The sequence below is a fragment of the Thecamonas trahens genome (genome assembly GCF_000142905.1).
Source record: "Thecamonas trahens ATCC 50062 unplaced genomic scaffold supercont1.42, whole genome shotgun sequence".
Lineage (NCBI taxonomy): Eukaryota > Apusomonadida > Apusomonadidae > Thecamonas > Thecamonas trahens.
This window is the reverse complement of record NW_013657638.1, coordinates 121884-149271: the sequence shown is the minus strand read 5'-3', so window position 1 is coordinate 149271 and position 27388 is coordinate 121884. Positions and strand designations below refer to the sequence as shown.

Below are 27388 nucleotides of genomic sequence, written 5' to 3'. Positions count from 1 at the left end.
GGGGAGGGGGAGGGGAGGGGAGGGGAGGGGAGGGGAGGGTGCGTGACTGTATGTGTCTCCCGCTGTGGCTGTGTCTCTCGCTGTGGCTGTGGCTGTGGCTGTGTCTCCCGCTGTGGCTGTGGCTGTGGCTGTCTCTCTCGCTGTGGCTGTGGCTGTGGCTGTCTCTCTCGCTGTGGCTGCCTCCCTGACTCGGTCGCTGACAACACCACTGGCTTGGTCCGTGCCCCGGGCTGTCTCCAACACACCCCTGTGCCTGCCATCATTCAGTCGTCGCAACTCTCGAACTTGACTCACACACACACTCACTTATCTGCGCAGACTTTGAGGAGGACGACTGGTCGAAGCACGGATACGCCAAGCTCGACATCCTCGCCACCTTTGGCACCGACGCTGACTCGGTCCCGCGGGTCGACTACAAGACCACCGATACCAAGGCTTTTGTGGCCGGGTATGACGCCGGCGAGATGCCGTGCCTCCTCATCGGGGCTACCGACGACTGGAAGGCTATGCGCAAGTGGAACCGCGCCAAGTTCTCCAAGCGCTTCGGCTCGTCACGCTTTGACGTCGGCTCGTACAACCACACGTACATGACGTACGAGCAGTACCTCCGCTACTGCGACACCAACACTGACGACTCGCCGCTGTACATCTTTGAGCCGCAGTACGCCACCAAGTTCCCCAAGCTTCTCAAGGAGTTCTCCATCCCCAAGTACTTTACTCCTGAGGACATGGACTTGCAAAGCTGCATGGACGACGACCCGCGCCCCTATTACCGCTGGGTCCTCATGGGCCCTGTCCGCTCCGGCACAGGCATCCACCAGGACCCGCACATGACCTCAGCCTGGAACGCTCTCATCCAGGGCCACAAGCGCTGGTGCATGTTCCCGCCCCACATCAAGGGCTCTATTGTCAAGCCCAAGAAGGGCGAGCCCGACTCGGGCATCTACTGGTTCCACTCGGTTTATCCGCGCCTTGTCGACCGCGCCGACGAGCTCGGCATGATTGAGTGCGTCCAGGGCCCGGGTGAGATCATCTTTGTCCCCGCAGGCTGGTGGCACGTCGTCCTCAACCTCGACTTTACCATCTCCGTCACCCAGAACCACGTCACCGACTTTAACTTTGAGCGCGCCTTCAACTCGTACAAGCGCTCAAAGCCCAAGAAGGCCCTCATTTGGCACAACTCACTGCCCGACGCGTACAAGTCGCGTGTCGAAGCTCCCAACCCGGACGACATCTCCTCCTCCTCCTCCTCCTCCTACACCTACGTCTCCTCCTCCTCGTCCGACGACGAGAACTCGGCCTCAGACTCGGGCTCGGGCGCCTCGGCCTCGGACTCGGGCTGATCTCTTGCGAGATTGTAAACGACCTGCCATTGCACAACACGGCGCTTTATCTCTGTTCTGTCAGTGGATCGACATCCGCCGCGACTCGGCCCGCCCGGCTTCGCCGACACTCACACGCTTCCGGATCCGGCTCGGGCCGCCGAGGCTGACTTGCCCGGGCCGGTGCCCACGCAGCACATCGAGCTCGACCTCGGACGACGACTCGTCGTCGTCGTCGTCGTCGTCGCTGCCAAGCGATGTCGAGCCCGAGACCACAGAGCTCTTGATCAGCCCACCGCGCGAGCCTGACCGGAGCGATGTTCGCGTCCCAGACGCAGACCGCGACCGTTTGCGCGAGCCGTGCCGCGACCGCGATCGTGACCGCCGCATCCGCTGCCCGCTGCTTCCGCCCGACCCGTGCGACGTTGTCGACTCTTGCCGCCCGTGCGTCGCCACCTGCCGGTTCGTGAACCGTGGGACCACAGCCGCCCCCGCGTTCGGCGTCACCGTCGCCGGCGTCCGCGCCGACAGCGGCTGTCGCCGCCTAGAGCCCTGTCGCGCCGGCCTAGCCACGTCACCATCTGCCGTCACCGCTGTTGCCGCTGTCGCCGGCTTGGTGCTCTCGGCGTCACCGACTCCGGCCCCGTCGCGACCGATGCCGCCAGGCGTCGACACCGCCCGCTCCATCGGCGGCGGCGCCGGCGTCGCCGCGGGCGTCGTGCTCTTGCCAAAAGCGTCGTTGAACAGCTGGTTGCTCAGCGCCAGCCCCTTCGGGTTAGCCACCGACGGCGAGTCGTGTTGCAGCCCGCCGCCGATACCGCCAGCAGCGGCGCCTCCTGCCGCAGCCCCGCTCCTCGCGCTTGGCTTGTCGACCGTAAACAGCCGGTCCAGATCAACGGCCTCGCGTCCGTCTTCGTCTGCCAGCACGCCCTCCTCACCGGCGTCCTTGATCTTATAGTACAAGTTGCGCCGGACCGACCGAAAGACAAGGACCGCGAAAAATACAAGGATGGCAAAGAGCAGCGCGAGGAGCCCGTACGACACGTTCTCCAACAGCGACGTCTCCACGCTCGACTCGGTTGACGCCATGAGATTAAATGCGGCGCAGAGGAGACAAAAGCCGGCGAAAACGGCCGCTGCCTTATTCCGCCAATGCGCGAGGAACGGCTGCGCACCAAGCGCCATCACCATCATAGCCACAAACACCACCGCGCACAGCACAAACTGCCACACCGGGTACTCGGTCAGAATCGTCGACGCCACCGCAAGCGCAAGCATCGACGAGAGCCACGCAAACGCAAACCACCACCGCTCCTCGTCGAGGTACTTGCGCGCCACTGCGGCCTCCTCCGCCGCCGCAGCCTCGTCGTTGAGCATGTTGTTGAACTGCGCTGCCTGAATCTCCGCAAGCGCAAACGCCAGCTGCTGCTTGCGGTGGTGCCTGTACTGTCGCACAAAGGCAATGAGCAGAAAGCCCATCGTGACGAGGACAAGCACCACAATCGCTACAATCATCATCGTTGAGTGCGTCGAATCGTAGCACTTGACCGACGCGTCTGACTGCATGTAGCTGCCAAACGGCGTCTCCACGCAGTGCACCACACGCAGCGCCATCGTCGTCAGCGCAAAGTAGCCGACAGAGAGCAAGATGGTGAGCGATCGTCCCAGCCGCTTCCAGAATTCGGCGCGGACCTCATCGGCCCAGCTCTTGCGCCGAACCTTGGTCTGCCACAACGACGAACCGCTCACACCGACCACAATCACAAGGCCCATAAAGCAGAACAGGCTGAGTGTCGAGTAGAACACCAGCGGAAACGACGACGACTCTACAAGGCACCCGGGCTTGAGCAGCTCCACAGAGAACGACGCAACGCCAAACTGCAGATATACAATCTTGAGCATGGCAGGCGTCCGCTTCGGCGCCATCGTGCCCACCGCCATGAGCCACTGGAGCATGAGGAGGAAAAAGCCCACAAGATGCACCGCCCGCGACGAGCCAAAGAACGAGATGATCGCCAGGAGCGAAAGAAACGCAAAGTACGTGAGGACGACCGCAAACGGGAACGACTCGGCCCCAGACTCGCACGGGAGGCAATCGTCACCAAGCGCGTAGAACCCGGGCGCACAGCTCGCGCAAAAGTCACCGGCATACCCCTCCGCACACACCGGGAGGCATGGTGCCTCGCGCCCGCCGCCGAGGCACCGCTCGGGCGGATCGCACGGCCATGCGCCGCCAGAGTCGATGCCTGTGTTCCAGCACCCCTCTAGCGCACAAATCCGCCGCCCGCCGCCTGGGCAGTACCCGCACGACGGGCACGGAACGCAGTCGGTCCCCGACCCAAACATGCCCTCAAACGGGCAGTCGTTGGTAAACTCGAGCGCCTCGGCCTTGGCTCCGAACCCGCCGTCGCTGTTTGTCACGTTCACAGTCGCCTTGAACGGGAGGACAGACACGTTCTGCGCGGGCGCCACAATCGCAAGCTGCGTCGACGAAATGAACGTCGTGTTCTCCACCGGAACGTACCACAGGCCCACGCCGACCACCGCATCCGGGAAAAAGTTGCTTCCCGTCACCGTGTGGCTCGTCCCGCCGAGCGCAGGTGCAACCCCGGGCGAGACCTCGGTCACCGTCACCACCGAGATGTCGCGGTTGACCAGCGCCACGTCCGGCGGGTCAAACGCCATCCACTCGGCAGAGCCTTGTGACGGCGGGAGGAGAACCGCCGAGTAGGCAGTGTCGCCGTCCGCAACACCGTCCGGCACGCCCTGGAACGTCACCGTCTGAGGAACGAACCACGTGTCGGACTCAAACACAAGCTGCGCCGCGCCAACAGGCACACCCTCACCCGGATCAGAGCTCGTCACCCCCATCACCACGTCCTGTGGCGGCGCCACAAGCAGCGTCACCACAAACACCACCGTCCCGCCGGCCTCGGTCGTCACCGCCTCACCCAGCACGGTCGTGTTGATCTGCGGCAGCGAGTCGAGGTTTTGCAGCGCCACAGACTGCGAGTAGCCCGAAAAGTCGAGCGAGGTCGTCACCGCAGGCCCCATCACAATCTCGTAGTCGATCGTACCGTCGTCGAGCGTGTCGGTCACGCCCATGACCGTCACCACCTGCGGCACGGCCCAGTTGGTCGCCGTAAAGTTGAGCTCGCTTGCCGCTGGTACCACAATCACGCCCTCGCTCACATCGCTCGATGTAAGCGGCACCCGCACGTCTGCAATCGGCGCAGAGCCGAGTGCAACCGTGAATGTCGTCCCAGATGGCAGCTCTGAGGTGGGACCTGTCGGGCCAACCACAATAAACTGCGCCGCAGAGACTGCAATGTTGAACGCCGGCCAAGTGGCGTTGGCCGGGACCCGTCCGGCGTAGTCGGCACCGGTAGAGACCGCAGGCTCAAACACCAGCCCGTAGTTCTTGTCGCCGTCGTCAAGCAAATCGTTCTTGCCGGTCACCGTCACCGTCTGCGGCATTGCCCAGTTGGCCGACGTAAACGTGACGGCCGTCGGTGTCACGCTCGCCTCGATCGGGTCGCTCACAGAGAGCGGCACAAACATCGAGCCGGCCGCAGGACGCGAGCCCAGCACAATCGTCAGCGTGTCCGAGAGCCCGGCTTCGGATGTCACAAGCCTCGGCTGCGGGCCCACAACCACAATCGCTGCCGTATCGTCATCGACGTTGGTCAACCCGATCGACGGCGCCACAAGCGCTGCGTACTTGGCGTCGCTCGAGCTCATGCCCGAAAACGAGACCGAAAACGCCACGTCGCCGTCGTCGACATCGTCGTCGACACCGGTCACCGTCACCGTCTGCGCCGTCGCCCAGTTGCCGGTGGTGAACACCAGTGAGGCGACGCCTACCGTGCCCTCAGACGTGTCAGAAGAGGTGAGGCCCGTGAGCGTCACCGAGCCGACCGGCTGCGATGTGAGGACCACCGTAAACTCGGCTTGCGTCGGCGAGCCGCCGTTTTCAGCCACAAGCCCGCCATTGGTCGGCGTCGAGACCAGAACGCCGGCGGTGTCGTCGTCGGCGGTGACCATGGCCACTGACGGCACTACCCGCCCATTGTACAGCTGCGGACCTGGCCCGCCGTCGGCGGCGACTGCGGCTGCAAAGTTGATCGAGAACGCCTCGTCACCGTCGTCGACGTCGTCGTCAACGCCGGTCACGGTCACGGTTTGCGGCGTTGCCCAGTTGGCGGTGGTAAAGACAAGCGACGCGCCGCTCGTCACACTCCCGCCCGTCGCCGGCGACGACGACGACGCGCTCAGCGTCACGTCCGCCAGCGGCTGCGAGGTGAGGACAACCGTAAAGGTGGCGGTGCCCGGGCCGGCCTCCGGAATCGGCCCCGACGCCGCCGAGACGCTAAAGCCGGCAGTATCGTCGTCGACGCATGTCAGCGCCACCGTGCCTCCGGGTACGGCCTGGCCGTTGTACTTGGGGTCGGACGCCGCCGACGACGGGCCAACCACCACGTTGAACGTCACGTCTCCGTCGTCGACATCGTCATCGACGCCGGTCACCGTCACCGTCTGCGGCGTCGCCCAGTTGCCGGTGGTAAAGACGAGCGAGGCCGGCGTCACGCTTGCCTCGTCGGTCGCGGCCAGTGCAACTGGGAGCGTCACGCTACCAGCCACAGGCTGTGAGGTGAGGACAGCGGTAAAGGTCGAGGTTGTACCAGACTCGGCCACGGTAAGCGACGACGGCGACGAGATCACAAAGCCGGCGGTGTCGTCGTCGACGTTGACGATCGGCATGGTGGCGCTGAGGCCGACAAAGCCGCCGGTCGACGGACCGCAGGTGATCGTCACCGCTGCATTGCCGTCGTCGATGTCATCGGGCTGGCCGGTCACCGTCACCGTTTGGACTACGTTCCAGTTGGCCGAGGTAAAGGTGAGCGAGGCCGGCGAGGTGACTGCCGCCTGCGAGGGCGCACTGGAGACCACCGGAACTGTAACATCTGACGCCGGACGGGCGGCGAGGACGACCGTGAACGTCACGTCCGACAGCGCCTCGTCGGTTTCTGCCGACGCCGGTGTCGGCGCTGAGAGCACCAACGCCGCAGTCTCGTCGTCGAGCGTTGTCACGTCGACATCGGTTGTGGTTAGCCCGTCCCACGTCGCGTCGGCCGACGTCGTGTCGGCAATGACCACACTGAACGCCACGTCGCCGTCGTCGTCGTCGTCGTCGGCAACGGTGAGCGTCACGGTCTGCGGCGTGCTCCAGGTGACGCTCGTGAAAGTGACCGGCGAGACCGAGGTTACTGTCCCCTCGGTTGTGTCGGATGAGCTCACACCAATCGAGACAGGGGCAGTCGGCATGGCCGAGAGCTGCAGCGTAAAGGTGGCGGTGTGGCCCGGGGCGAGCGCCTCGTCGAGATCGTTCGAGATCGATGACGAGATAACTGATGCCGACGCCTCGTCGTCGAGGTTGACCAGCGAGCGTGAGGAGGCCGGCTTGGCGGCATACACAGCATCGGCCGACGAGCTGACTGCGGCGCGGACCGAGTAGGTAGTGGCGCCGTCGATCGCGGCGTCGTCGACACCCTGGACCGTCACGGTCTGGACCACATTCCAGTTGCCCGAGGTAAAGGTGACGGGCGAGGGTGAGGTGATTGTGCCTTCGCTCGTGTCGAGCGAGGTGACATCGAGGACGACGTCGGCCGTCGGCTCGGACGCGAGCCGCAGGTCAAGCGTAGCGCTTGTGCCCGTCTCGGCGGTATTGCCTGACGGTGCTGAGAGGATGAGACCGGCGGTGTCATCGTCGACGTTGGTGAGCGCGTACGAGCCAAACGGCGGCGCAAGGCCCGAGTAAGCCGGGTCGCCTGACGTGCCCGACCCGATCGAGACCAAAAAGCCGACGTTGCCGTCGTCGATGTCGTCATTGACCGCGGTGACTGTGACGGTCTGGACCACGGCCCAGTTGGCCGGGGTAAAGACGAGCGAAGCTCCCGAGAGCGTGCCTTCGGTCACGTCGCTCGAAGCCAGGGCAAACGTCGCCGTGTGCCCAGTCAGCGGCGACGCGGTGAGAACCGCGGTAAACTCGGTGGCCGAGGTTGTGGCTTCGTCAATCGACGGGCCCGGCACCAGCGCCGAGAGAACGAGGCCTGCCGTGTCGTCGTCGACATTAGTCAGCGCCTGCGAGGTCACCGACGGCACCATGCCCGAGTACGTGCCATCCGCCGAGGTGGCGGCCGAGAGTGTGACGGAGTAAGCGATGTTGCCGTCATCAAAGTCGTCGTTGACGCCGGCCACGGTCACCGTCACGGGCGTGTTCCAGTTGCCCGGCGTAAAGACGAGCGGCGCAAGCGCGCGAACGGCCGAGAGCGTGCCCTCGGTCACATCACTCGACGCGACGGTGATCTCGACGTTGGCTGCCGGCTCTGAAGTGAGGACAATGTCAAAGACAGCGGTGGCGCCCGGGTTAGACTCGAGCGTCGAAGACGTCGAGAGCGCCGAGACCGAAATGCCGGCGGTGTCGTCGTCGAGATGGGTGAGGCTGAACGAGGTGGTACTCGCAGCGAGCGAGTTGTACACTGCGTCGGCAGACGTCGCGGCGTTGACGCTGATGGTGTACGGCGTGTCGCCGTCGTCAACGTTTTCGGCCACACCAGTGATGGTCACGGTCTGCGGCACGCTCCAGTCACCGGTGGTAAAGGCGATGGAGGCCGGAACGGTGGCGGCGCCGGTGTCGGACGAGGCAAATGGGACGGTGACGGTGGCCGTCGGTTCGGTGGCGAGGACGACGGTGAACTCTGCCGTGCTGGCAGGGCCGGTCTCTTCCGTGGTGCCGGTGCCCGGATTGAGAGCCGAGACGACAATTGCGGCTGTGTCGTCGTCGACGTTGGTAAAGGAGGCAGAGCAGGCGCGACGGCTCCCAAGTACGACGGGTCAGACGATGAGGTGGCCGGGGAGCCGGCCGAACCCACGGCGAGGGTGTAAGATACGTCGCCGTCGTCGATGGCGTCGTCAATGCCAGTAAGGGTCACCGTCTGCGGTGTGGACCAGTTGCCGTAGCCAAAGGTGAGCCAGTGCGGGAGGACAAAGGCCTCGTCGGTGTTGGTGGCAATCGAGATTGGGATGTGGACTTCACCGAGCGGCGGGGCGTCGAGGACGACAGAGACCCTGGTTGAGGTCCCCGTCTCGGATGTCGACGACGAGGCGAGGAGCGCAGTAGAGATGCCCGGGTCGGTTGGGTCGTCGTCAACGATAGTAACAACGGCCGTGCGAGTGTCAAACGTGAGTCCCGACGCCGAGTCGAGATAGACCGAAAAGTCTTCCTCCGGCGGCGAGTCCTCGCGGAGATTGTCTCCGACGATGTCGACGGTGATGGTGCCCGAGGTGGCGCCGGCCGGAATGACAATCGACTCGCTGATGCGAGCGATGTAATCGGACGGCGCAGTGGCAGTGTTGGGATTGGTGGTAAAGACGACGTTGACCGGCGATGAGACGCCCCACGGCATGATGACGTCAAGGCTGACGGTGGTTGTCCCGGAAAAGCCCTCGGCGACCGAGACCGAGGCTGTAGAGAAGCCAATCGATGGGAGCGGGTCGTCGTTGAAGATGACGATTACCGTCGACGCACCCTCCACAATCGAGGTTGGGAAGCTCGCCGAGGCAATGCCGATGTTGAGCGTAAAGTCTTCATCGGTCTCTGACGTGGTGTCAGCCACGACCTCAAGGGTAAAGTCGCCGCACATCGAGTGCTTGGGAAGGACAATAGTGGCCGGTGGGGTGACGTAGTCGTCGCCGCCGCCGGTGGCGGACCCGTCGATGGTGACGAGCGAAAGGGTGAGGGCGTCGGGGAGCGGGATGGTGAATGCGTAGGTGACAGTGACAAAGGTCGAGCCATAGTCGCCCTCGGTGACGTTGGCGGGGAAGAACGAGAGCGAGGCGTTGGACGGACAGTTGACCGAGGTGGCGTCCCGGATCTCGATGATAAACGGGTCGGACGAGTTGCGCTCGACAAGGGAAAAAGTGTTGATGTACGCGTTGTTGCCCTTGGACGCCGACTGGAACTTGCCCCATGCGCGGGAATTGACGTTGGGATTGAAAGGGTCCGCGTAGTCGCCGGCAAACATGCCAGCAAGGGTGTCGGGCGGCGTGTCGATCGAGTACTCGCCGTTGGGCATGAGAACCGGCGTGTACGAGACAAGCGAGTCGTCCCAGAACATGTAGAGCCCAAGCTTGGAGATACCGTCCGGGGCAATCGAGAAGAGGCGCAGGCCCGGATACACGGTCTCGACGTCGTCGAGCGGAAAGTGGATTTGGGCAACGTAGACAAAGACCTTGCAAGAGTAGTTGCCTGGATTGACCAGATTGCCTCCGCCGTCGCGGCCGTCCCACACAATGACATTCTGGCCAATCGCTGAGATGCCGTCGAGGCGAATGTCCGAATCGGAAATAAAGTCGTAGCCACCGTCACCATTGAGGTCACAGATGACCGAGTACTTGCCGGTCGAGCCAGTGCTAAAGACAATGCGCGGAATGACGAGGTTCTGGGTCGAGGCCTGGCAGCTCAGCACATTGTCGTGGCAAGTCGCCGAGACGTACTCGAGGGCGGTGTCTGTGACAAACGGAATGTTCTCCGAGACGGTGATGGCCTCGGGCGGAGCGAGGTAGAGGGCGAGCGCCGGATTGACGCCGTGGCCCGACTTGCCGATTGACTTCCAGGTGGGCGAGTTGGTGAAAATGCCGTCGGTGGTGGCAAAGACCGAGTAGATGTAGCCGGCGAGGCCCTCGAACCGGGCCTCGACAATCTTGTCGCCAAGGGTGGAGGTAAAGGGCGAGTAGAACGAGGCATCTGTGGCGCCCGAGAACGATCCTGCATTGAGCCGCCAGTTGGTGGACCACAGCCGACCATTGATTGATGCGCCGCCCGAGGTCCGTGTGTCGATGTCCCATGAGCCGGTCTGGTCGTTCGAGAGCGCCAGCCGATAGTGGCCCGTCATGGTCGTGGTATGCTGCTGGCCCGAGTTGAGCTGCACGAGAAGCGAGTCGTCCACCGGCGAGTGCACGCTCAGCTTACCCGACCCTGACCACTGAATCCTCTCGCCTGCGTTACGGATGTGGGTGTACATGGTTGTCTGGCTCTGCAGCCGCTGTGAGGTTCCCAGCTGGCTCGAACCTTCGCCGCGGGCCACGGGCAGCGGACCACCTATCAGCCATGCCGCAAGTACGACAACCACAACGAGGGGGAGGGACATTCCAGCAAAGTAGGTGTGTGTGTGTGTGTGTGTGTGTATGTGTGAGATTGTGAAGGCGTGTGTGTGTCAGGGCAGGTGTATGTGTGTGTGTGTGTATGTGTGTGTGTGTGTGTCTGAGGTTGAGGGTGATGTGGCCTTGCGCGTGTGGTCTTTCGTTCAGAGTGTTCGGTGTTCGTTGTGCGGGGCGGGAAATTGGAAGATTGTTGGTCGCGGAAAGGGGGGGGAGGGGAGGGGTGGTGATGCGGGGCGGGGTGTGTGTGGGGAAAATTTATATTTGCGGAGAAATAGTCGTGGCCGGTTGACATTCCGTTTGTACCGGGTGGTGGTTGGGCTCTGCGGATGAATGCCGATATGGGGCACGCTGAAGGTATGGCCTTATATTTCTCCCTCCCTCTCGCTCGCACACACACTCTCTTTACCTCTGCGGCCTCTCTGGTTTCTCCGGCGTGGTTGTTGAAGGCAAGCACCAGTTGTATCTTGCCCTGCTCACCTCATCCATATCATGCTCTCCTTCAAGAACGGTGCTGTCGCTGCGGCGGTCACATTGGTATTCGTCGAGTTGTTGATTGGGGCTGCATCTGGTCTCACCGTGCCAAACACCTACGCCGTGGCTGACATTGCGAGCACTCTTGCAACAGCCACAGACAACACAGTGGTTACCTTTGCGGCCGGTACATGGACTGGCTGCGCCGACTCGATCGAGTTTCCTGCAGGGGTGGCCAATGTTACGCTCCGTGGCGCCGGGCGCGGCTCGTCGCGAATCAACTGCTACGGTTCGAACGCGCGTGCGTTTGCGCTCTCGGCATTGGCTCCAGGCGCGCGGCTCGAGGGATTTACTCTCTATGGAGGGTCGGGCATGGGGCTCGGCTCGTCGCGCGATGGCGGGTGCCTGATTAAGACCTCAACCAGCGATCTGACGCTCAAGGAGCTGCACATCTTCCAATGCCGGGTAGGCGGGAGCGGGACGTTTCGCGGCGGAGCGATGCACATCGGCGGCGGGAGCGTGGTGCTCGAGAACACATGGATCACCGAGTCGACCGCGGGCAACTATGGCGGTGGGATCTCCATCGATGGCGGTGCCTCGGTGGTGGTCGCCGACACCTCGTCGATTTCAACTTCGACCGCATACGGATCTGGCGGTGGCGTGTATGTGGCGCCTGGCTCGATCGGCTCGTTGTTTGCCATATCGTATGGCGCTATGGAAGACAACTCTGCTGCAGGCAGCGGTGGGGCGATCTTTGCTAGCGCCGGTGATGTGGATATTAGAAACTGCCTCGTGGCGGACGCGACCGCGAACAGCGGCAGCGGCGGCGGAGTGGCCGTGGCTGGCATGGGGACCTCGTTGAGCATGATCGACATGCAGATGACGCGATGCAGCGCCGGTAGCGACGGTGGCGGCGTGGCTGCCACCGGCGGAGCACGAGTCACGTTGGGCTTTGAAGCGAAGCTCGACGTCAACACCGCCAGCGGATCCGGCGGCGGGCTTTCATGCGCCGGGACTGACTCGGTCTGTGTCGTCAGCCCCCGTGCTGCTGTTCAGGGCAATGTTGCGTCTGGGGGCGGTGGCGGTATTATGGTCGAGCCAGGGGCCCGACTCGAGATGTATGACGCGCTCGTGGCGAGCAATGCAGCGAGCGGAAGCGGCGGTGGCATCGGGGTGGCTCTGGGCGCGAGCGCTTTGCTCGATGGCGTGACCAATGTGACGAGCAACATGGCCGGGGCCAACGGTGGCGGGATACATGTGGCCGGAAGCGCCGAGCTGCGCGAGGCGCGTTTGATGGACAACATGGCGACAGACGGCGCTGGAGTGTGGATCGGCACCGGCGGGAGCGTCAACGGCACCAGATGGGCTGCCTCGCGCAATACGGCGAGCTCGCGCGGAGCGGTGTTTCTCTCTACCTCGCCCGGGCCTGTCGATCTGTCGGGCGGCCACGTGTGCGGCAACATGGGGCCGGTGGCGCGGATGGGACTCAACCTATGGTGCGACGATCCGACCGGAGCAGCGAGTCTATCGCTGACGGCAGGCGGGTGTGGAAACGTGGGCATCTGCGCCCACGGTGGATCGGATGCAGACATATGTGATCTGACAAACCAGCGACGTCGTGTGCCGGCCAGTGCGCCCCGGGGTGGTCATCATCTAGCAGCGGTTGCGATGTACGGGTTAACTGTACGTCCAGCAACGCGAGCGGGTGCACCCAGTGCGACAATAAGTTTGGTCTGGAGAACAGCGGCGTGTCGTACAAGGCATGCAAGCAGTGTGAGTTGCACAATTCGCGGTATGTGAACTCATTCTCACCATGCGTTGCGTGTCCGACCGGCTGTGCGACATGCACGCCCAGTGATACGTGTCCGACATGCATCTCGGGCTACATGCGGTCGGGTCCAAACTGCGTTGTGGCGCCGTCGCCACCGCCGTCACCACCGCCGTCACTCTCGCCGCCGCCGTCACCCTCGCCGCCGCCACCGTCATCACCGCCGCCGCCACCTCCTCAGTTGCCAGAGACAATCATTGCAACGCCGTACGAGTTGTTTCCAAGCACCGTTCCATTGGCCGGCGGCGTCGCAGTTGCGATCTCGCACCCACGGCTTGGAGCCCAGACGCTGGCGCTGGCGATCGAGACGCGTATGGGCCCGATTTTTGAGGCCGAGGCACAGGCGTTGGTGTGGGTGGAGCTGGTGACATCGGCAAGTGGGCTCTTCGTCGCGCCGCCGTCAAACAGGACCGGCTACGGCGAGGTTCGCGTGCTGAACGGAACAGGCGACGTGGTGCTCGGCGGGATTTACTACGACGGGTCTGGATGCAGTGACAGTGGCACAGTGCTGTACAAGGGTCAGTGCCGATCGTGCGCGTCGTTTACCGGGGCTTACTGCCCGGGTGGTCCCCGGTTCTGGCCGAAACGTGGCTACTGGTCGTTCAACGAGGCCGAGCCGCCGTCCGAGTGCTACCACCGCGACGCATGCCCAGGATCACTGGGCGAGATTGCTGGGTACCCACCACTGGTGCTGGCCTCTGGCGCGCGCGACACGCAGGTCTGCGCTGATGGATATCAAGGCGAGTTCTGCTCGAGCTGCGAAGCCGATTACTTTGTTGAGTCCGGAGTGTGCACAGCGTGCGGATCGAGCGCAAGTGTGCGGGCAGAGCTTGCAGTGGTGGCGATTGTGGCTTGCGGCATGTTCGTAATTGTTATTTTTGGCCTACTCTTTCTCTCTGCGGCGTCGCTGGTCAACGTGGTGTCTGGCGTGATTGCCGTCCAGCAGCTGGTGCTCGTGGCTCGCATGGGGCTGCTTCAGCTGTCGTCGTCGACGTCGGTTTCGTGGCTGGCACTCGTTCTCCGGGTGGCGTCGATCATCAACTTTGAGGTTGAAGTCATCAAGCCGGGATGCACGGTGGGTGCGATCTCTTTCCCGGTCTTCTACGGCGGGCTTGTGGTGTTTGTAGTTGGCATTGGGGCGCTGTTTGTGGCTGTGGTGGCCGTGCGGTCATGGTTGCGACCGACCAAGGCGGCGTCGTCAGTCAACGCGCAGCGCGCCTTTGACCTCGCCTGGATGCCTGGCGAAGACGAAACTATGGATGCTTCAACGCCGATGCTCTCAGTATCTGCGGGCGAGCTGACGACACCTAGCCCAGAAGTCGATGCCGACAATGCGGAGGCACGCATTGCCGTGCTCGAGTCGACGGTGGTGTCCGACGCATTGGGAGTAGAGGCGGCGAATGCGCGGGGCATGTTCGCGGCGCGGGCGACGCATGCCGTGATCATCCTGGTGGCGATGACGTACCTACAGGTGGCTCTGCGGACTGCTCAGGTGCTTCACTGCGGATGGTCCGGCGACGGCAAGCTGCGGCTTGTGGTGCAGCGGAGTCTGGTGTGCTACCAAGGTCGGCACGCCGTGGCGGCCGCATTGGGATGGTTAGTGGGCATCTTTGTCCTGCTTGGCTTTCCAATCTTTGTGATTGTCCGCGGAATCCAGGCACAGAAGCAGCTCGTTTCTGCTAGCGTAGCTGTGGCTGTCATGATCCACGAGAGCATCGGGTTTGTGATCCGGTCACTGCGGCTGCGGTTCCTATGGTTCCGGGCTCTGCACTTTGTGACGGTTCTTGTGTTTGTGGCCGAGACGGTGGTCATCCACAGGCAGGACGTGCGAATTGTGACGATTGTGTGTAACTTTGGCGTGTCGATGGCTCTCGTGGCGCTGCTCGATCCGTTCCGCGACCGCATGCACACCATGTTTTCGGTTGTGTCGGGGATGGCGTCGTCTGTGGTCATGCTTGTCTTTCTGTACAGGTACAACCGGACGCTGTTTGGCCTAACCGCAGTCGTGCAGGTTGTGGCAATGGGCGTGGTGGTCACGGCGCTCGCCTACCACATCTACCTCAAGAAGTGGAAGCAAGCTCGTGCCAAGCGCAAGATCGAAACAGATGCGTCGCCCAAGTCGAGTTGGCAGACGAGCAGCGGGTCAGAGTCTGGTCACGGATGCGATCCACGCTCGAGCTTGGGATCCAGCTCGAGTTCGAGCCCCGACACGGACACATGCCCGCACCTACCGCCTCCCCAAAGCGTCTACGTCTCGACGTCGAAGAAGGCACCATCCCCGTTGAATGGGACCATCGCCGAACTGCTTGAGCTGTCGGTGAGCGAGGAAGACCACCCCGAGGAGCCAAAAGCCACAGGCCGTCATGCGCGGCCGCCGCGGCCGTCGATGCGAAGGGGCGGAAGGAGCGAGCAGGATCTGCGATATGGTGCCGAGTCCGGCAGCCCATCGCCGCAGGGCGCTCGGCGGCGGAATGCCCGCGTAGCAGCGCGAACCGGCACTGCCTCGCCGCGGGACCAGCACATATCGGATCAGAACCAACGGGCCTCGACCAACTCTCTGCTCTCACCACAGGGCTCGGGCGAGATCAGCAGCAGCGGAGCGTTGACATCACCACGCAGTCGAACGGGCCGTGTCCGCCGCAGTCGACGTTCTCCTCGTGCGCGCAGCAAGATCTCACCACATAGATCCATCACTCGTGGTCGTGATCAATGAACCAAAGCCAGGACATGGCCGTGTCTTGTGTCGATCGGTCGAGGAGGCGCGAGTGGGCAGGGTCGGAACGGCTCGGCCAGTCATGCAAGTGGGCTCGTCGGCGCGTCACACCACACCTGCGCGCACACGCTCACCACACCCACACCCCACACTCTGCGCTACACACTCCACCACCATGCTCCGTACGGGTCTCACCCATTTGTTCCGAAGTGCTGGCGAAGCTGTGGACCGAAGCGCGGCGGCGGCGTTCCGCCAGCTGTGCCGCCGCGGCGAGTTTGAGGCCCAACGCCCGGAGCCGTCCCGTCGTTTGTGCAGGCCAACCTGGTTGTGGTGCCTGTGGCCTACGCGCTGGACTTTCTGATGTTTTGTCTGGCGAATCCCAAGGCGTGCCCACTGCTCGATGTCACCGATCCACATGCTACTGCTCCGCGCGAGGCTGCACGGGTCGCACCGGGCTCTGATCTGGCCACAGACGTGCCGCGGTACCGGGTGTGGCGGGCCGGCGAGCTGGAGAGCGAGCCGCGGAGCGTCGACGAGTTGTGGTCGAACGAGCCGGTTGCCGACGGTCCACTCGGCGCCTCACCACTCGAGCCGGGCGCCGATGGCCGCCCGCTGCCCATGGTCGGCTTTCTCCTCGGGTGCTCGTTCTCTTGGGAGGACGAGCTGGCGGCGATCGGCCTGCCGCCGGCGCATGTTGTGGCCGGCACCAACGTCGCCATGTACGAGACCAACGTGCCGAACGTCAAGGTCGGCCCGTTTGGCGGCAACCTGGTGGTCTCGATGCGGCCGTACCTACCGGCAGACTTTGAGGCGGTTGCCTCGCTCACCGGCTGCTATCCGGGCGCACACGGGGCGCCGGTCGGTTATGGCGCGCCCGATGCACTCGGCATTGCCGATGTGAGCAAGCCCGACTTTGGTAATGCTGTCCCCATCCCTCACGGCGCTGAGCCGGTCTTCTGGGCCTGTGGCGTCACGCCGCAGTCGGCACTCATGGCCGCCCGCATCCCGTTTGCCATCACCCACGCCCCAGGCTACATGTTTGTCACGGACGTCCTCGATGCCGAGCTGAAGGCACCATGCGAGCCGCTGGATAACCTGCCGCAGCAGTAAAGCGAGTCTGTTCAGTGAGCGCGATGGCCAGGGGGAGGGGGGAGGGGGAGGGGGAAAGGGGGAAGGGCAAACAAGTTGCTCGCGCGTTGGCGTTGCTCACGACTTGGTCTTTGTTTGCCATCAGTCATGGGCTGTCAGTTTGTCTGCCGTTTGGTCGCTTGCCGTTTGGTCGCTCGTCGTTTGTCGTTTGGTCGTTTGTCGTTTGGTCGTTTGCCGTTGGCGGTTTTATCGCGCGTTCGCTGACCCACAGCCGCTGTTTCGTCCTCTCCGCTCCACGCAGCTGGGAGGGGGCGGTACTTCACGCCCCCCCCCCCCCCCACCCTCCACACACACACATAGGGCAAGATGTCTGCAGAGTCCCTGGCAGAAAAGCTGACGACCAATGAGATCGACAAGCTGCTCTCCAAGCTCTCCACCTCGCCAACGACCACCTCGCCATTGCTGGACGATCCGACAGTGACTGCGCCTCCAGGCGCCACCACCGCTGCCATCATTGCCTCTTCCGCGCAACGGCAAAGCACCTCGCCGTTTGGCTCAAACTACTCCATGTCACAGCCGCTGAGTGCTTCCGACGTCATATCTCCAGCCGCAGACGATGTACACCCCATGGCCCAAGGCGGGGCCTCGGGCACCTCCAACCAGGCTGTGTCGTCACTGGGCGGCGCGACGCCGTCGCAGGCAGGGAAGAGTTCTGGCGCCAAGGGCAAGAGCAAGGACAGGAAGAAAGGGAGGAAGAAGAAGAAGAGGAGGAAGAAGAAGAAGAAGCACCGGAAGAAGCTCAAGAAGCAGAGCAAGCACAAGGGCAACGGCACACCAAGCGATGAGGCCGCCACGAGCTCGTCGGCGCCATCGTCATCAACCTCATCTTCGTCTTCGTCTTCGTCGTCGTCATCTACCTCCGAGTCGTTATCTTCGTCGCCGTCCTCATCCTCGTCCTCGTCCTCGTCCTCGTCCTCGTCGTCTGCATCGGTCTCGTCTACTGCATGCGACAAGCCGTCGCTGGCGGAAAAGGCGGCGGCAGCGGTGGCGGGTGGAGACAGCGCCGCCATTGTGGCCAGGAAGCGGCGGACACCGACTGGCTTTGAGGGCCTCGTTAGTGGCTCGTCGTCTGAGGTAAGCGGATCGGGCGGTGGAATGGAGACCTTCCCTACCTTTGAGTCAACTATGGGCCCCGGTGCAGCCGAGCCTGCCGGCGGCGACACCAACATCGAGCGTGCCACGCAGTTCCTCTCGCTCCTGCAGGGCGCGCAGTCGTCCGACTCGGCATCAGTCTCGGGCGACGACGCGGACTTTATGCGCGACATCCTCGGCTCGTCGCAGAACCTCGATGAGATCATCAGAGGCGGACTTAGTGGCGACGATGAACCTGCTCCTCTGTCGTCGGGCGCACCTGATGCTGCTGAATCGGATGCATCTGGGTCAAAGTTGCCGTCGGCCATGTCCAAGGCTCCTGGCAGCAGCAGCAAGAAAACGGTGGCGTTCGATTCGTCAGCCAAGACAACAGACAGACCTCCAGCCTCAAGGTCGTCTTCATCGGGGCATGTTCCCAAGGTCGACGCGTCGCTCCACGTGTCAAAGGTGGCGTTCTCTCATTCGGATCCTATGCCGGCACCACCTGTCAACGGCGAGGCCGCCGGGCCTGGCTCGGACCTCGTCGATTTGGGCTCTGCCTCGATCTCGCTTCCAGTCATGGCCGCCGACAACGACTCGGTGCGGGGTGGGCCACAGTCGAGCAAGACCAAGAAGAAGAAGAAGAAGAAGAAGAAGAAGAAGAAGAAGAAGAAGAAGCACAAGTCACGTCGCAAGCACAAGAAGGCGAAGAAGAGCAAGTCTACTCGACTGCCCAGCAGCGACGCTATTCGGCAGTCCCAGTCGTGGTCTGCTGTGCCCAGCGTCGGCGGCACGGTTGCCACAGACGGAGCCAACTCGAGCTCCTCGACGGCAAGCGCGCGGACCAGCAGCGACTCTGCAACCGACGCGGCGGTAGCAGAGGCGCTTGCCAACGCGTCGGTCAACGCACAGCTTCGCGCCGAGCCTGACTCGCTCGGCATGTCGTGGTTTGATTTGCTGGATCCGCTGCGGGCAAAGGCGCAGTCGCTGGCGGGCAACTGGCGCGAGCTCATTTCGGCCATGCTCTACCGGCGGATCAAGGACCTTACCCGTGAGATTCTCCAGCTGCACGATGTGGTCACCGCGTCGCTCGGCACCATGGCAGACGACATTGCACTCGATGTTGAGGTGCAGGATCAGAAGCTACGGATTGGCGCTGACCGACTGCTGCCTGCGGTGTCGGCGGCCATGTCCGGTGGCGATGAGACCCATCTGGACCGCATTTTGAGCATCCTCGTCTCGTCACTCTCGAACATGCTCTCGCTCCTCACCGGCGCCGACGATCAGGCCGAGGAGAGTTTGCCCAAGTCGCCAGTCCCAGTCGGGTCTAGCACGATGCCGCCGATGTCGCCGCATGTCTCGTTTGTCGATGAGGTGCCAACGAGCGGCTCGGGTCTACAGCGCGCGGCAAGCTCGCGCGAGGCTGACATGGGCGTGCCAGAGATGGACTTGCCGCGGCTGAGCAAGACGCCGCCACCAGTCACGCTCCCTGCGCTTGTGACCACGGCAACCGTGACCAAGGCGGCACCCGAGTCCCCGCTGTTGCTTGTCGAGCCGCGCGAGCTGGACCTCCCGCCGATTCCGTCGCCCACCACATACAATGTCTCGGTCTCCGAGTCAGACGACGAGCTGCCAGACCTGGCCGCGCCCGTACAGGTGACGCCTGAAAGCCTGTATGCTAGTTCGACCACCAGCGCCGTGTCAGGGTTTCGGCCGGTGGCGGCCACCGAAGCCTCTGCCCCCGACGGGTTTGTGCCGAGCGAGTCTTTGACAGCAGCATCGACGCAGTCGTTGCACCCGTATCGGGCCGCACCGCAGTTTTCCGGCACCATAACCTCGGATGGCCTCGCGGCTTCAGATCCACACGCGCTCTCGTCCGACGACGGCGAGCTCCCACCTCTTGCGGCAGCTGAGCCCGCTCCGTTTGGGCTCACCTCGGATAGAGGTGTACCTGCCGATCCGTATGGACTCTCGACTGACGACGGGGGGACCGCTGCGCCAGCGGTGGCGGACCCATACGGGCTGTCGTCCGACGGTGGGGCGGCGGCACCTGACCCGTACGGGTTGTCGTCTGACGATGGTGGTGTTGCTGCGCCGGCGGCTGCAGATCCATACGGGCTCTCGTCCGACGGGGGAGCTCTTGCTCCGGCGGACCCGTATGGACTATCGTCTGATGATGGAGTAGCACCCGGGCCTCGCGCGGCGGATCCATATGGGCTGTCGTCTGATGATGGCGGAGCACCCGGGCCTCGTGCGGCGGATCCATATGGGCTGTCGTCTGATGATGGCGGAGCACCCGGGCCTCGCGCGGCAGATCCATATGGGCTGTCGTCTGATGATGGCGGAGCACCCGGGCCTCGTGCGGCGGATCCATATGGGCTGTCGTCTGATGATGGCGGAGCACCCGGGCCTCGCGCGGCGGATCCATATGGGCTGTCGTCTGATGATGGCGGAGCACCCGGGCCTCGTGCGGCGGATCCATATGGGCTGTCGTCTGATGATGGCGGAGCACCCGGGCCTCGCGCGGCGGATCCATATGGGTTGTCGTCTGATGATGGCGGGGCACCCGCACCTCGCGCGGCAGACCCGTATGGCCTCTCCTCGGACAACGGCCCACCGGCCGCTGCTGCGGCAGACCCGTATGGCCTCTCCTCGGACGACGGCCCACCGGCCGCTGCTGCGGCAGACCCGTATGGCCTCTCCTCGGACGACGGCCCACCGGCCGCTGCTGCGGCAGACCCGTATGGCCTCTCCTCGGACAACGGCCCACCGGCCGCTGCTGCGGCAGACCCGTATGGCCTCTCCTCGGACGACGGCCCACCGGCACCCACACGCCAGCGCTCCGTTGCTTTCGATGTGTCGGACGACGACTCGTTGCCCCGGCGTCGCCGCGCGACAGCGACCACGACCTCTCGGCATCTGCCGGCCCTCTGCAGCAGCAGCTGCTGGCTGACTATGCTAGCAACCCCGAGTCGCCAGCTGCCAGCTCGCCCATCCATCTCAAGGCGGTAAGCACACCCGAAGAGGTAATGCGGCCAGAGCAGCGAGAGTTTCTCGAGAGGAACCGCAAGCTGCTTGCGACACGCGAGGCGAAGCGGGAGGCCGAGCGCAAGAAGCGTGAGAACGCGCTCGAGAAAGAGTCCAAGACCTGGTTCAAGCCGGCCATCAACCCGAACCCCAAGACGACCGAGATGGCCAAGATGTTCGACTCGCTCGACGTTGTCTCGCGGTTCCGCCACTACGAGAAGGAGCGCGCCTACAACAAGGCTTTGCGCAAGGCCGAGGAGGCGCGCAACCACCAGCTCGACTGCCCGCATCACCCGCAGATCTCGATGTACTCGGCGTCGCTCGTTCCCGAGGAGCCGTTCCACGAGCGGCTCTATGCCGACGCCGAAAAGCGCGAGCTTCGCCGCAAGCAGCTCGACTATGAGCTGCGGATGAAGGCAGCCGCTGAAGCCGTGCCTAACACTCGGATTTCGTCGGGCATTTCGAGCTCGGCCAAGGCCCGCGCTGCGTCGCAGCATGGCTCCGACTCGGGCGCCCACATCGGCGAGCATCTGTACAAGTTGGCCTTTGACCGCCAGTCGCGCCAGCTCGCCCGTGAGCAACGTGCTGATCTGCAACGGTACATGGAGGCGAATGCGCGGATTGTCAACGTCGACTCGGCCGCTGCCGTCTTTGCCAAGAACGACCGCGAGTGGAAGTTCCTCTGTGCGCGGCTGGCCGAGTTTGATGCACCGTTCCTCACTCCGCCACGCCTGGTTGCCGCGCTCCGGCTCGTCGGAGTCCTCCGCCCGCCAAAGTCTGCCAGGCGCCGGACGTCGCCGTGGGACGTCGGCACCGACGACCAGATCATGGCCTCGCTCCACACCGACGAGCCGGGCTTCCCCGACGAGCCGGCGCTTGTCGACGAGATCGTGGCGCTGCTGGACCCAGCTCAGACGGGATCAATCTCGTTTGTCCGCATCTGTAACTTGCTCCACCTCGTCTTTGATGGCACCCGGGTTCCGCCGGGCAGCGACGACGCCGAACCTGAGCTCGATGACTCGCTCCCGCCAAACTCGATGTCGTACTCGCGGCTGGCAGCATCGTCGGTCCTCTCGCCCGACCCACTGGACAAGCTCCGCGCCGGAACGTCGATGGTCGGAAGAAGCGGCGGGTCGAGCCCCGGGCCCGTGGACCTCGGCGGCATTGCCGCCACGCTCCGCAGCTACATCCAGAGCCACCGCGGAACGGTGACGCCGCTGACCGGGTACATGACCCACCGGCGCAAGGCCAAGATCCGAGCTGAGGTTGACAAGCAGCTCAAGTTCCAGCCTGAGCTCTGCAAGCACTCGGTGGCTATGGACAAAGAGCGCGGCTCGGTGGCTTCGCGGCATGAGCGGCTGTACGACGCATCGCGGGCGGCACAGATCAAGGCCGCCGAGCGGGCGGCGGCGAATGTACCGAAGCGCGAGGGTGGCGGCAAGCTGTTTCAGCCGCAAATCAATGCGCGCTCGCTGCGGCTGGCCACCCGCCGCCGCGCGTCTGTCGGTGGCGGGAGCCAGCCTGTCCACGATCGACTGTACCACAGTCTGACGTCGGCGACGGTGGCGCGACTGCGGGCCGACGAGGTTGCAGCTGCCGCCGAGGCTGCTGCCGCCGACGCGCCGGTTCTTGACATGAATGGCGAGGAGGCAACGTGGCGGCCGGACCTGTCGATTTCACGGAAGCGGCCAAAGTCGCTGCGTTCTGCGTCACTGGCGGCGTCAACTCGGTCCTCGTACCATGACACATCGCGACTGACGCTAGACGAGCTGACTGCTGACGACCTCCCGCCTGGCTACGCCGATGCAGTGATCCGACTGCGGCGCGGCGCGTCACTGCGGGCGTCGCAGCGCGGGCAGGTTGACTCGCGGTGGGCCGACCCGACGCCGATGGACACGTGCGCCGACCCGGGACTCAACGGCTCGCTGCCGCTTGCCCCCCCACCGGCGCCCGTCTCGCCAGCTCGCGCGGCCGAGCTCGACGCTGCTGCTGCGCGAGCGCGGCGGCGGGCGCGGCGCAAACGTGCACCGGTTCTCTTTGCACTTGACGCCTTTGTGGCGCCGGGCGTCTCGCATCGGATTACCGTTCATGAGGGTGACCTGCCGGCAGAGGTTGCTGGAGACTTTGCGGCTGCGCACGGCCTGCCGCGGTCGGCGCAGGCCTCGCTTGTTGCTACCATTGAGGAGCACATGGTGGCGCTTGGCGTGGCGCTCCCACCGCGGCCACTCGAGTCGATCTCGTCGCTCAACATCTCGGCCGACTCGATGTCCGAGTCGGCGATGTCGCTGCCGTCGCCGCCGCCACCGTCGAATCGACTGGTCGAACTCTACCTGACCGGCGAGGCTGAAGAGGGCCACACCCTCAACGTTGTCCGGGTCTTTGAGTCTGGCGATGATGTGCCGCTCGACTTTCGCTGGATCCGGCTCCGTCCCGACGGCTCGCGCGACGTGCTTCCAGTTCCGGGCAGCAGCTACACGCTCACTGCCGCCGACGTCGGGTGCCACATCTACTACGAGTGCCGCCCGGCAGCTGCATGGGGCCTCCCGCCCGGCACCCTCTACCGGTCGGTGGAAATGGATGCTGTCCGCCCTGCGCCGCCAGCCCCACCGTCGCCTGCCAAGGAGCGTGCCGCTGCCGCCGCTGCTGCCGCTGCTGCCGCTGCTGCCGCTGCTGCCGCTGCAGAGGAGGCCAAGGCAGCCGAGCGTGCTAAGGCCCGGGCACGCGCCGCAGCCATGGCCAAGGCCAAGGCCAAAGCCAAGGCCAAGGCCAAGGCCAAGGCCAAGGCCAAGGCCAAAGCCAAGGCCAAGGCCAAGGCGAGGACTGGCTCCAAGGAGCGTCCAGCCACCGAGACCCGCGGCGCGCCGTCGTCGCCAAGCGCGTCGGCGCCCACACGCGAGGCTCGGTCACCGCTGTACAACCTGCTGGTCTCACCCGAGGGTGTGCGGCAGTTCCTGCGGTTCTTGGCCGGCCAAGGCGCGGACGCGCTGCTCCGGTTCTATCTCGATGCCGGCTTTTACAAGCGGCTGACTACTGCAGCCGACTCTGAGCGCAAGGCACGGGCGATGATCTCCGAGTACCGCTCGCGTGTCGTACCCGAGGAGACTGCAGCTAAGCTTCTGGACAAGGTAGGCAGCAACTCGCCGCCACCACGCGAGCTCTTCAACGCAGAGCAAGGTCGAGTTTTCAGCGTCATGGAGTCCGAGTGGTATCCCAAGTTTGTGGCGCAGATGTAGAGTCGATAAAGCCGACATGCCTCGAACCCGGGGAGGGGGGGGGGGAGACAGGGGCGGAGGGGGGGGGGCGGGTGACAGCAGTCGGTCGGGTGGTCTCGACTCGACGGCAGACTTGTCACTCTTCTCCCCCGGCAGGCCATGAGCAAGAAGTTGGCGGCCCATCTCGACGGAGAGCCCCTTGCACTCTCGCGGGCGCTTCAGCTGGCACGGGAGCGGACGACGAGCCCTGCCGAGGCCCGTGCGGCAGCGCTTGCGGCGGTGACGGCGGTGGCGACGGCCAAGGGCAAGACGGCAGCGCTGGCCATGGCCCACAGCTTGGCGGGGCGCGACGCTGTGGTGGCTGCCCACGCCGACGCCCTTGCCGACGAGGCCGTGTGGAAGGCGCTCGGGAGCCTTTACGCCGCCGCGTGCGCTCCCGACGTCACTGCCAACGCTGCCGCCGCCCGTCCGCTGTTCCGCGCCCTGCTCTCCTCGGTCCTATTGGTGGCCATGGACGCGGCTGCGGGGGCTGGCGCTGGTGGCCCGCGGTCAGCACCACGCGCCCACGCTGCGCGCCTCTCTCGCTGGCTCTTGAGCCTGGCAAGCTCCGCCCCGGGCGTCCACGACGAGGCCGTGGCGGTGATGGCGATCATCCGGCGGGCCATGGCCGCGCCACAGGCTCGGTGCGAAGATGGTGCTGGTGGCGACGGCGGGAGCGGCATTGCGCCAATAATGGACGAAGCCGAGGCTGCGCCTGGTGGTAAGCGCCGGCGGACGGGCAGTGGCGCAAGCGGGGATCGCCCAGAAAAGCGTGCCAAGGGACTGGCTGCCAAGGTTGGTGCCGCGGTGGTCGATCAGCTGCTTGCCGGCGAGGCCGCGGCGGCGCTGCAGTCGTCGCCGTACTTTCTCGACGATGTTGGCCACGCGCTGCGGAGCCTCGGCTGGGACGGATCCGGGCGAGTCGAGGCCGCGCTGGCGAGTCTCATTGCCGGCCAGCCGGAGGTTGCCGGCCACGTGGTGCGCGCGTTGGTCGAGGTACCGGGCAAGGAGAGTGCAGCGTTTGATCCGATGGGACAGCTTGCTGACGCACTGAGCTCGAGCCCCGAGGGCGTGGATGCGTTGCTGAGCGAGGCTGCAGCACCGCATGCGCCGCGCGGGGCGTTGGTGTGGCTGGATACTCTGTGCGGGCGCGAGACGCTTGCGTCGCTGCTTGCGGCGCGGATTGACAGCCTTGGGAGCAAGGTGGATGCTGTGCTTGCACTTCTTGACCGGTACGTTGCGCTCGGCGTGGCGCCGGCATGTGGCCGAGCGGTGTTTAACGTTGTGGCGCTCAATGCGGCGCGGCACGGGCGGACGCAGCCGCTGGCCAAGGTTCTTGATGCATTTGCGGGTGGCGAGTCGAGCCTGCTCTCTGTTCCGGACGTGCTTGATCTCAGCGTCGAGGTTGCACTGGACAAGGTGCTTGCCCAGCTGTGTGGCGCGTGTGCCTCTGCGCAGTGGTTTGTGCGCCACTTTGCCGGAGGCGTGCTTGCGCTTGCAGACGAGCGCGGCAGCGCAGCGTGGCAGGTCATGTTGGGCAGCGAGGCTGCGGCCGAGTTTGTGCTCGGACCACAGGCTGTGACGCACTTTGCCACGCTGCTCAACAGCGCGACGCCGGATGCGGTGGCGTTGTTTGCGGCGGCGGCTGATGCAAGCGCGGGTGTAGCAACGGTTCGCTCGGGGCTTCCACTGCTTGCGGCGGCAGCGACACCTAGCGTCTGTGAAGCGCTGTCGGCGAGCGTGGCACAGATGCCGCTCGAGACTGCGCTGGCGACGCTAGTGGCAGATCCCAGCTCGGCACGCGCATTCGGACTGGTGCTGCAGGGACTTGATGCTGCTGCGGCGAGCGGCGAGGCGCTGCCGACCAAGGTCTACCGCCTGTTGACCAAGGCGGCTCTGTGTGTTGACGACGGCCGCCTGACAGCACGTGCTGCTAACGCGCTGGCGGCTGCCACGGCGCCAGTCGATGCAGCGGCAATGCTCCTGGCGCAGCGACTGGCACTGCATGAGAGCGAGGCAGCGGCGGCGGCAGGCGTTGCGTGGGTTCGTAGCGACGAGAGCGGAGCTCTTGCGCGCGCAGTGCGACAGGCGGCAGCGACACGCGAGCTGAGCCATCGCAACGCGGCTGAGTGGAGCGCGCGAGTGGCGCTGCTTGGCGAGCTGGCAACAAGCTAGAGGGTGTCCATGTCGAGGTCGTCGAAGCGGCGCTTTCGCGAATGCTTGGGCGCAAGCATCGAGGTCGCTCCCGGCGGCGGCGAGGTGAGCTCCATGGAGACAGGGCCGGCCGGCGGGGTGGGCGCGCGGCCGGACGGCGGCTGAAGACGCGACTGGACGCGTGCGACGGCGTCGTGGACGTGTGGGTGGCTCGGGAGCGTCGACGCCACGGCGGCGTACGAGTCGAGCGCAGCATGCAAGTCGCCGGAGAACTCACAGGCGATGCCGTGGCGCCAGAGCGCCTTGGGGTTAGTGGCATCGATACGAAGGACAGCCTCGGCGTCTGCGCGGGCCTGATCAAACTGATACAGCTGGATAAAGGCAGCCGCGCGGTTGTTGTAAGCGATGGCGCGGAGTGGGAGGTGCTCGATGGTGTCGGAGAGGAGCGCAAGCGCGCGGGTGTATGCGATAGCAGCGTCCTGATAGCTTCCGTGGCCGTAAGCAGTGTTGCCGGCCTCTTTGAGGCTCAGAGCCTTGGGGTACGCGCTGTCGCTGCGGCTGGTGGATGCCGGCGCGCCCTCAGTGGACGAGACGAGGGCCATGCAGCCGGGCGATGGCGCGGCAGCAGTCTTTGCCCGTTTGCGACTGGCGGCAGCAGTCGAGGCATGCGAGGCCGGGCGGAGTGAGGCAAGGAGCCAGCGCCCGCCCGGGGCGTGGCGAACCAGCTGAGCGTCCATCTCACCCCATCCATCGAGCAGCGGATGCGGCGGTGACATGGGCGCGGCAGCCAGCGAAGCCAGCGCCGCGCACTGGTTGGCTTCGACAGCCGAGATCTGACCCAGGAGGCACGGCGGATCATTTTCGGCAAGCTCTGTGCATGCCATCGTCATCGTCGAGCTGCTTCCAGTGACCATGCCCGTCGCGCTGCAGCCACCGGCCGCCATCGTCGTCGTCGTCGTCGAGCCAGCCTCCGCTGTCTGCAGGGTCACCGCCACCCACATGCCTGGGTAGAGCGTCTGTGTTGAGCGAGCGACCTGTGCTTCATCTGTGAGGTACAAGTCAGCAGAGAGTGCCGCATTATCGTCAATGCCACCCCCTATGACACCCGGAGGGAACATGGCTGAGGGGTGTATGTGTGGGGGGGGACAGGGGAGGAGTGATCATGATGGACACAGTCATG

At 64.6% G+C, this 27388-nt stretch overlaps 8 protein-coding genes across 8 annotated transcripts; 6 read left to right on the top strand and 2 right to left on the bottom strand.

Annotated features, from left to right (window-relative positions):
• Positions 1-97: 97 nt before the first annotated feature.
• AMSG_08501 (bifunctional arginine demethylase and lysyl-hydroxylase psr-1) lies at positions 98-1382 on the top strand. Its single transcript, XM_013899733.1, has one exon. It carries the CDS (start codon positions 465-467, stop codon positions 1341-1343), a length of 879 nt encoding a protein of 292 aa, XP_013755187.1. The 5' UTR covers positions 98-464; the 3' UTR covers positions 1344-1382.
• AMSG_08500 (Na-Ca exchanger/integrin-beta4) lies at positions 1373-10405 on the bottom strand (the record flags this gene model as incomplete). The annotated part of the gene is made up of 2 exons (XM_013899732.1): positions 1373-8199; positions 8223-10405. 2 exons carry the CDS (start codon positions 10403-10405, stop codon positions 1404-1406), a joined length of 8979 nt encoding a protein of 2992 aa, XP_013755186.1. The 3' UTR covers positions 1373-1403.
• An 86-nt stretch (positions 10406-10491) lies between these two features.
• AMSG_12172 (uncharacterized protein) lies at positions 10492-12618 on the top strand (the record flags this gene model as incomplete). The annotated part of the gene is made up of 3 exons (XM_013899794.1): positions 10492-10500; positions 11091-12569; positions 12604-12618. The coding sequence occupies 3 exons, from the start codon at positions 10492-10494 to the stop codon at positions 12616-12618; spliced, it is 1503 nt and encodes a 500-aa protein (XP_013755248.1).
• Positions 12619-12901: 283 nt separating this feature from the next.
• Positions 12902-15556, top strand: AMSG_12171 (uncharacterized protein; the record flags this gene model as incomplete). The annotated part of the gene is made up of 1 exon (XM_013899793.1): positions 12902-15556. The coding sequence occupies one exon, from the start codon at positions 12902-12904 to the stop codon at positions 15554-15556; it is 2655 nt and encodes an 884-aa protein (XP_013755247.1).
• A 175-nt stretch (positions 15557-15731) lies between these two features.
• AMSG_12170 (uncharacterized protein) lies at positions 15732-16666 on the top strand (the record flags this gene model as incomplete). Its single annotated transcript, XM_013899792.1, has 2 exons — positions 15732-15738; positions 15837-16666. 2 exons carry the CDS (start codon positions 15732-15734, stop codon positions 16664-16666), a joined length of 837 nt encoding a protein of 278 aa, XP_013755246.1.
• Positions 16667-17011: 345 nt separating this feature from the next.
• AMSG_08498 (uncharacterized protein) lies at positions 17012-24062 on the top strand (the record flags this gene model as incomplete). Its single annotated transcript, XM_013899731.1, has 2 exons — positions 17012-20649; positions 20676-24062. 2 exons carry the CDS (start codon positions 17012-17014, stop codon positions 24034-24036), a joined length of 6999 nt encoding a protein of 2332 aa, XP_013755185.1. The 3' UTR covers positions 24037-24062.
• Positions 24063-24174: 112 nt separating this feature from the next.
• Positions 24175-26183, top strand: AMSG_08497 (uncharacterized protein; the record flags this gene model as incomplete). Its single annotated transcript, XM_013899730.1, has 2 exons — positions 24175-26101; positions 26143-26183. 2 exons carry the CDS (start codon positions 24175-24177, stop codon positions 26181-26183), a joined length of 1968 nt encoding a protein of 655 aa, XP_013755184.1.
• Positions 26151-27326, bottom strand: AMSG_08496 (uncharacterized protein; the record flags this gene model as incomplete). Its single annotated transcript, XM_013899729.1, has 2 exons — positions 26151-27079; positions 27314-27326. The coding sequence occupies 2 exons, from the start codon at positions 27324-27326 to the stop codon at positions 26226-26228; spliced, it is 867 nt and encodes a 288-aa protein (XP_013755183.1). The 3' UTR covers positions 26151-26225.
• Positions 27327-27388: the final 62 nt, after the last annotated feature.

Bases quoted from the DNA above. Each gene is read 5' to 3' on its own strand.
- AMSG_08501 (XM_013899733.1), top strand. From the start codon at position 465: ATGCCGTGCCTCCTCATCGGGGCTACCGACGACTGGAAGGCTATGCGC.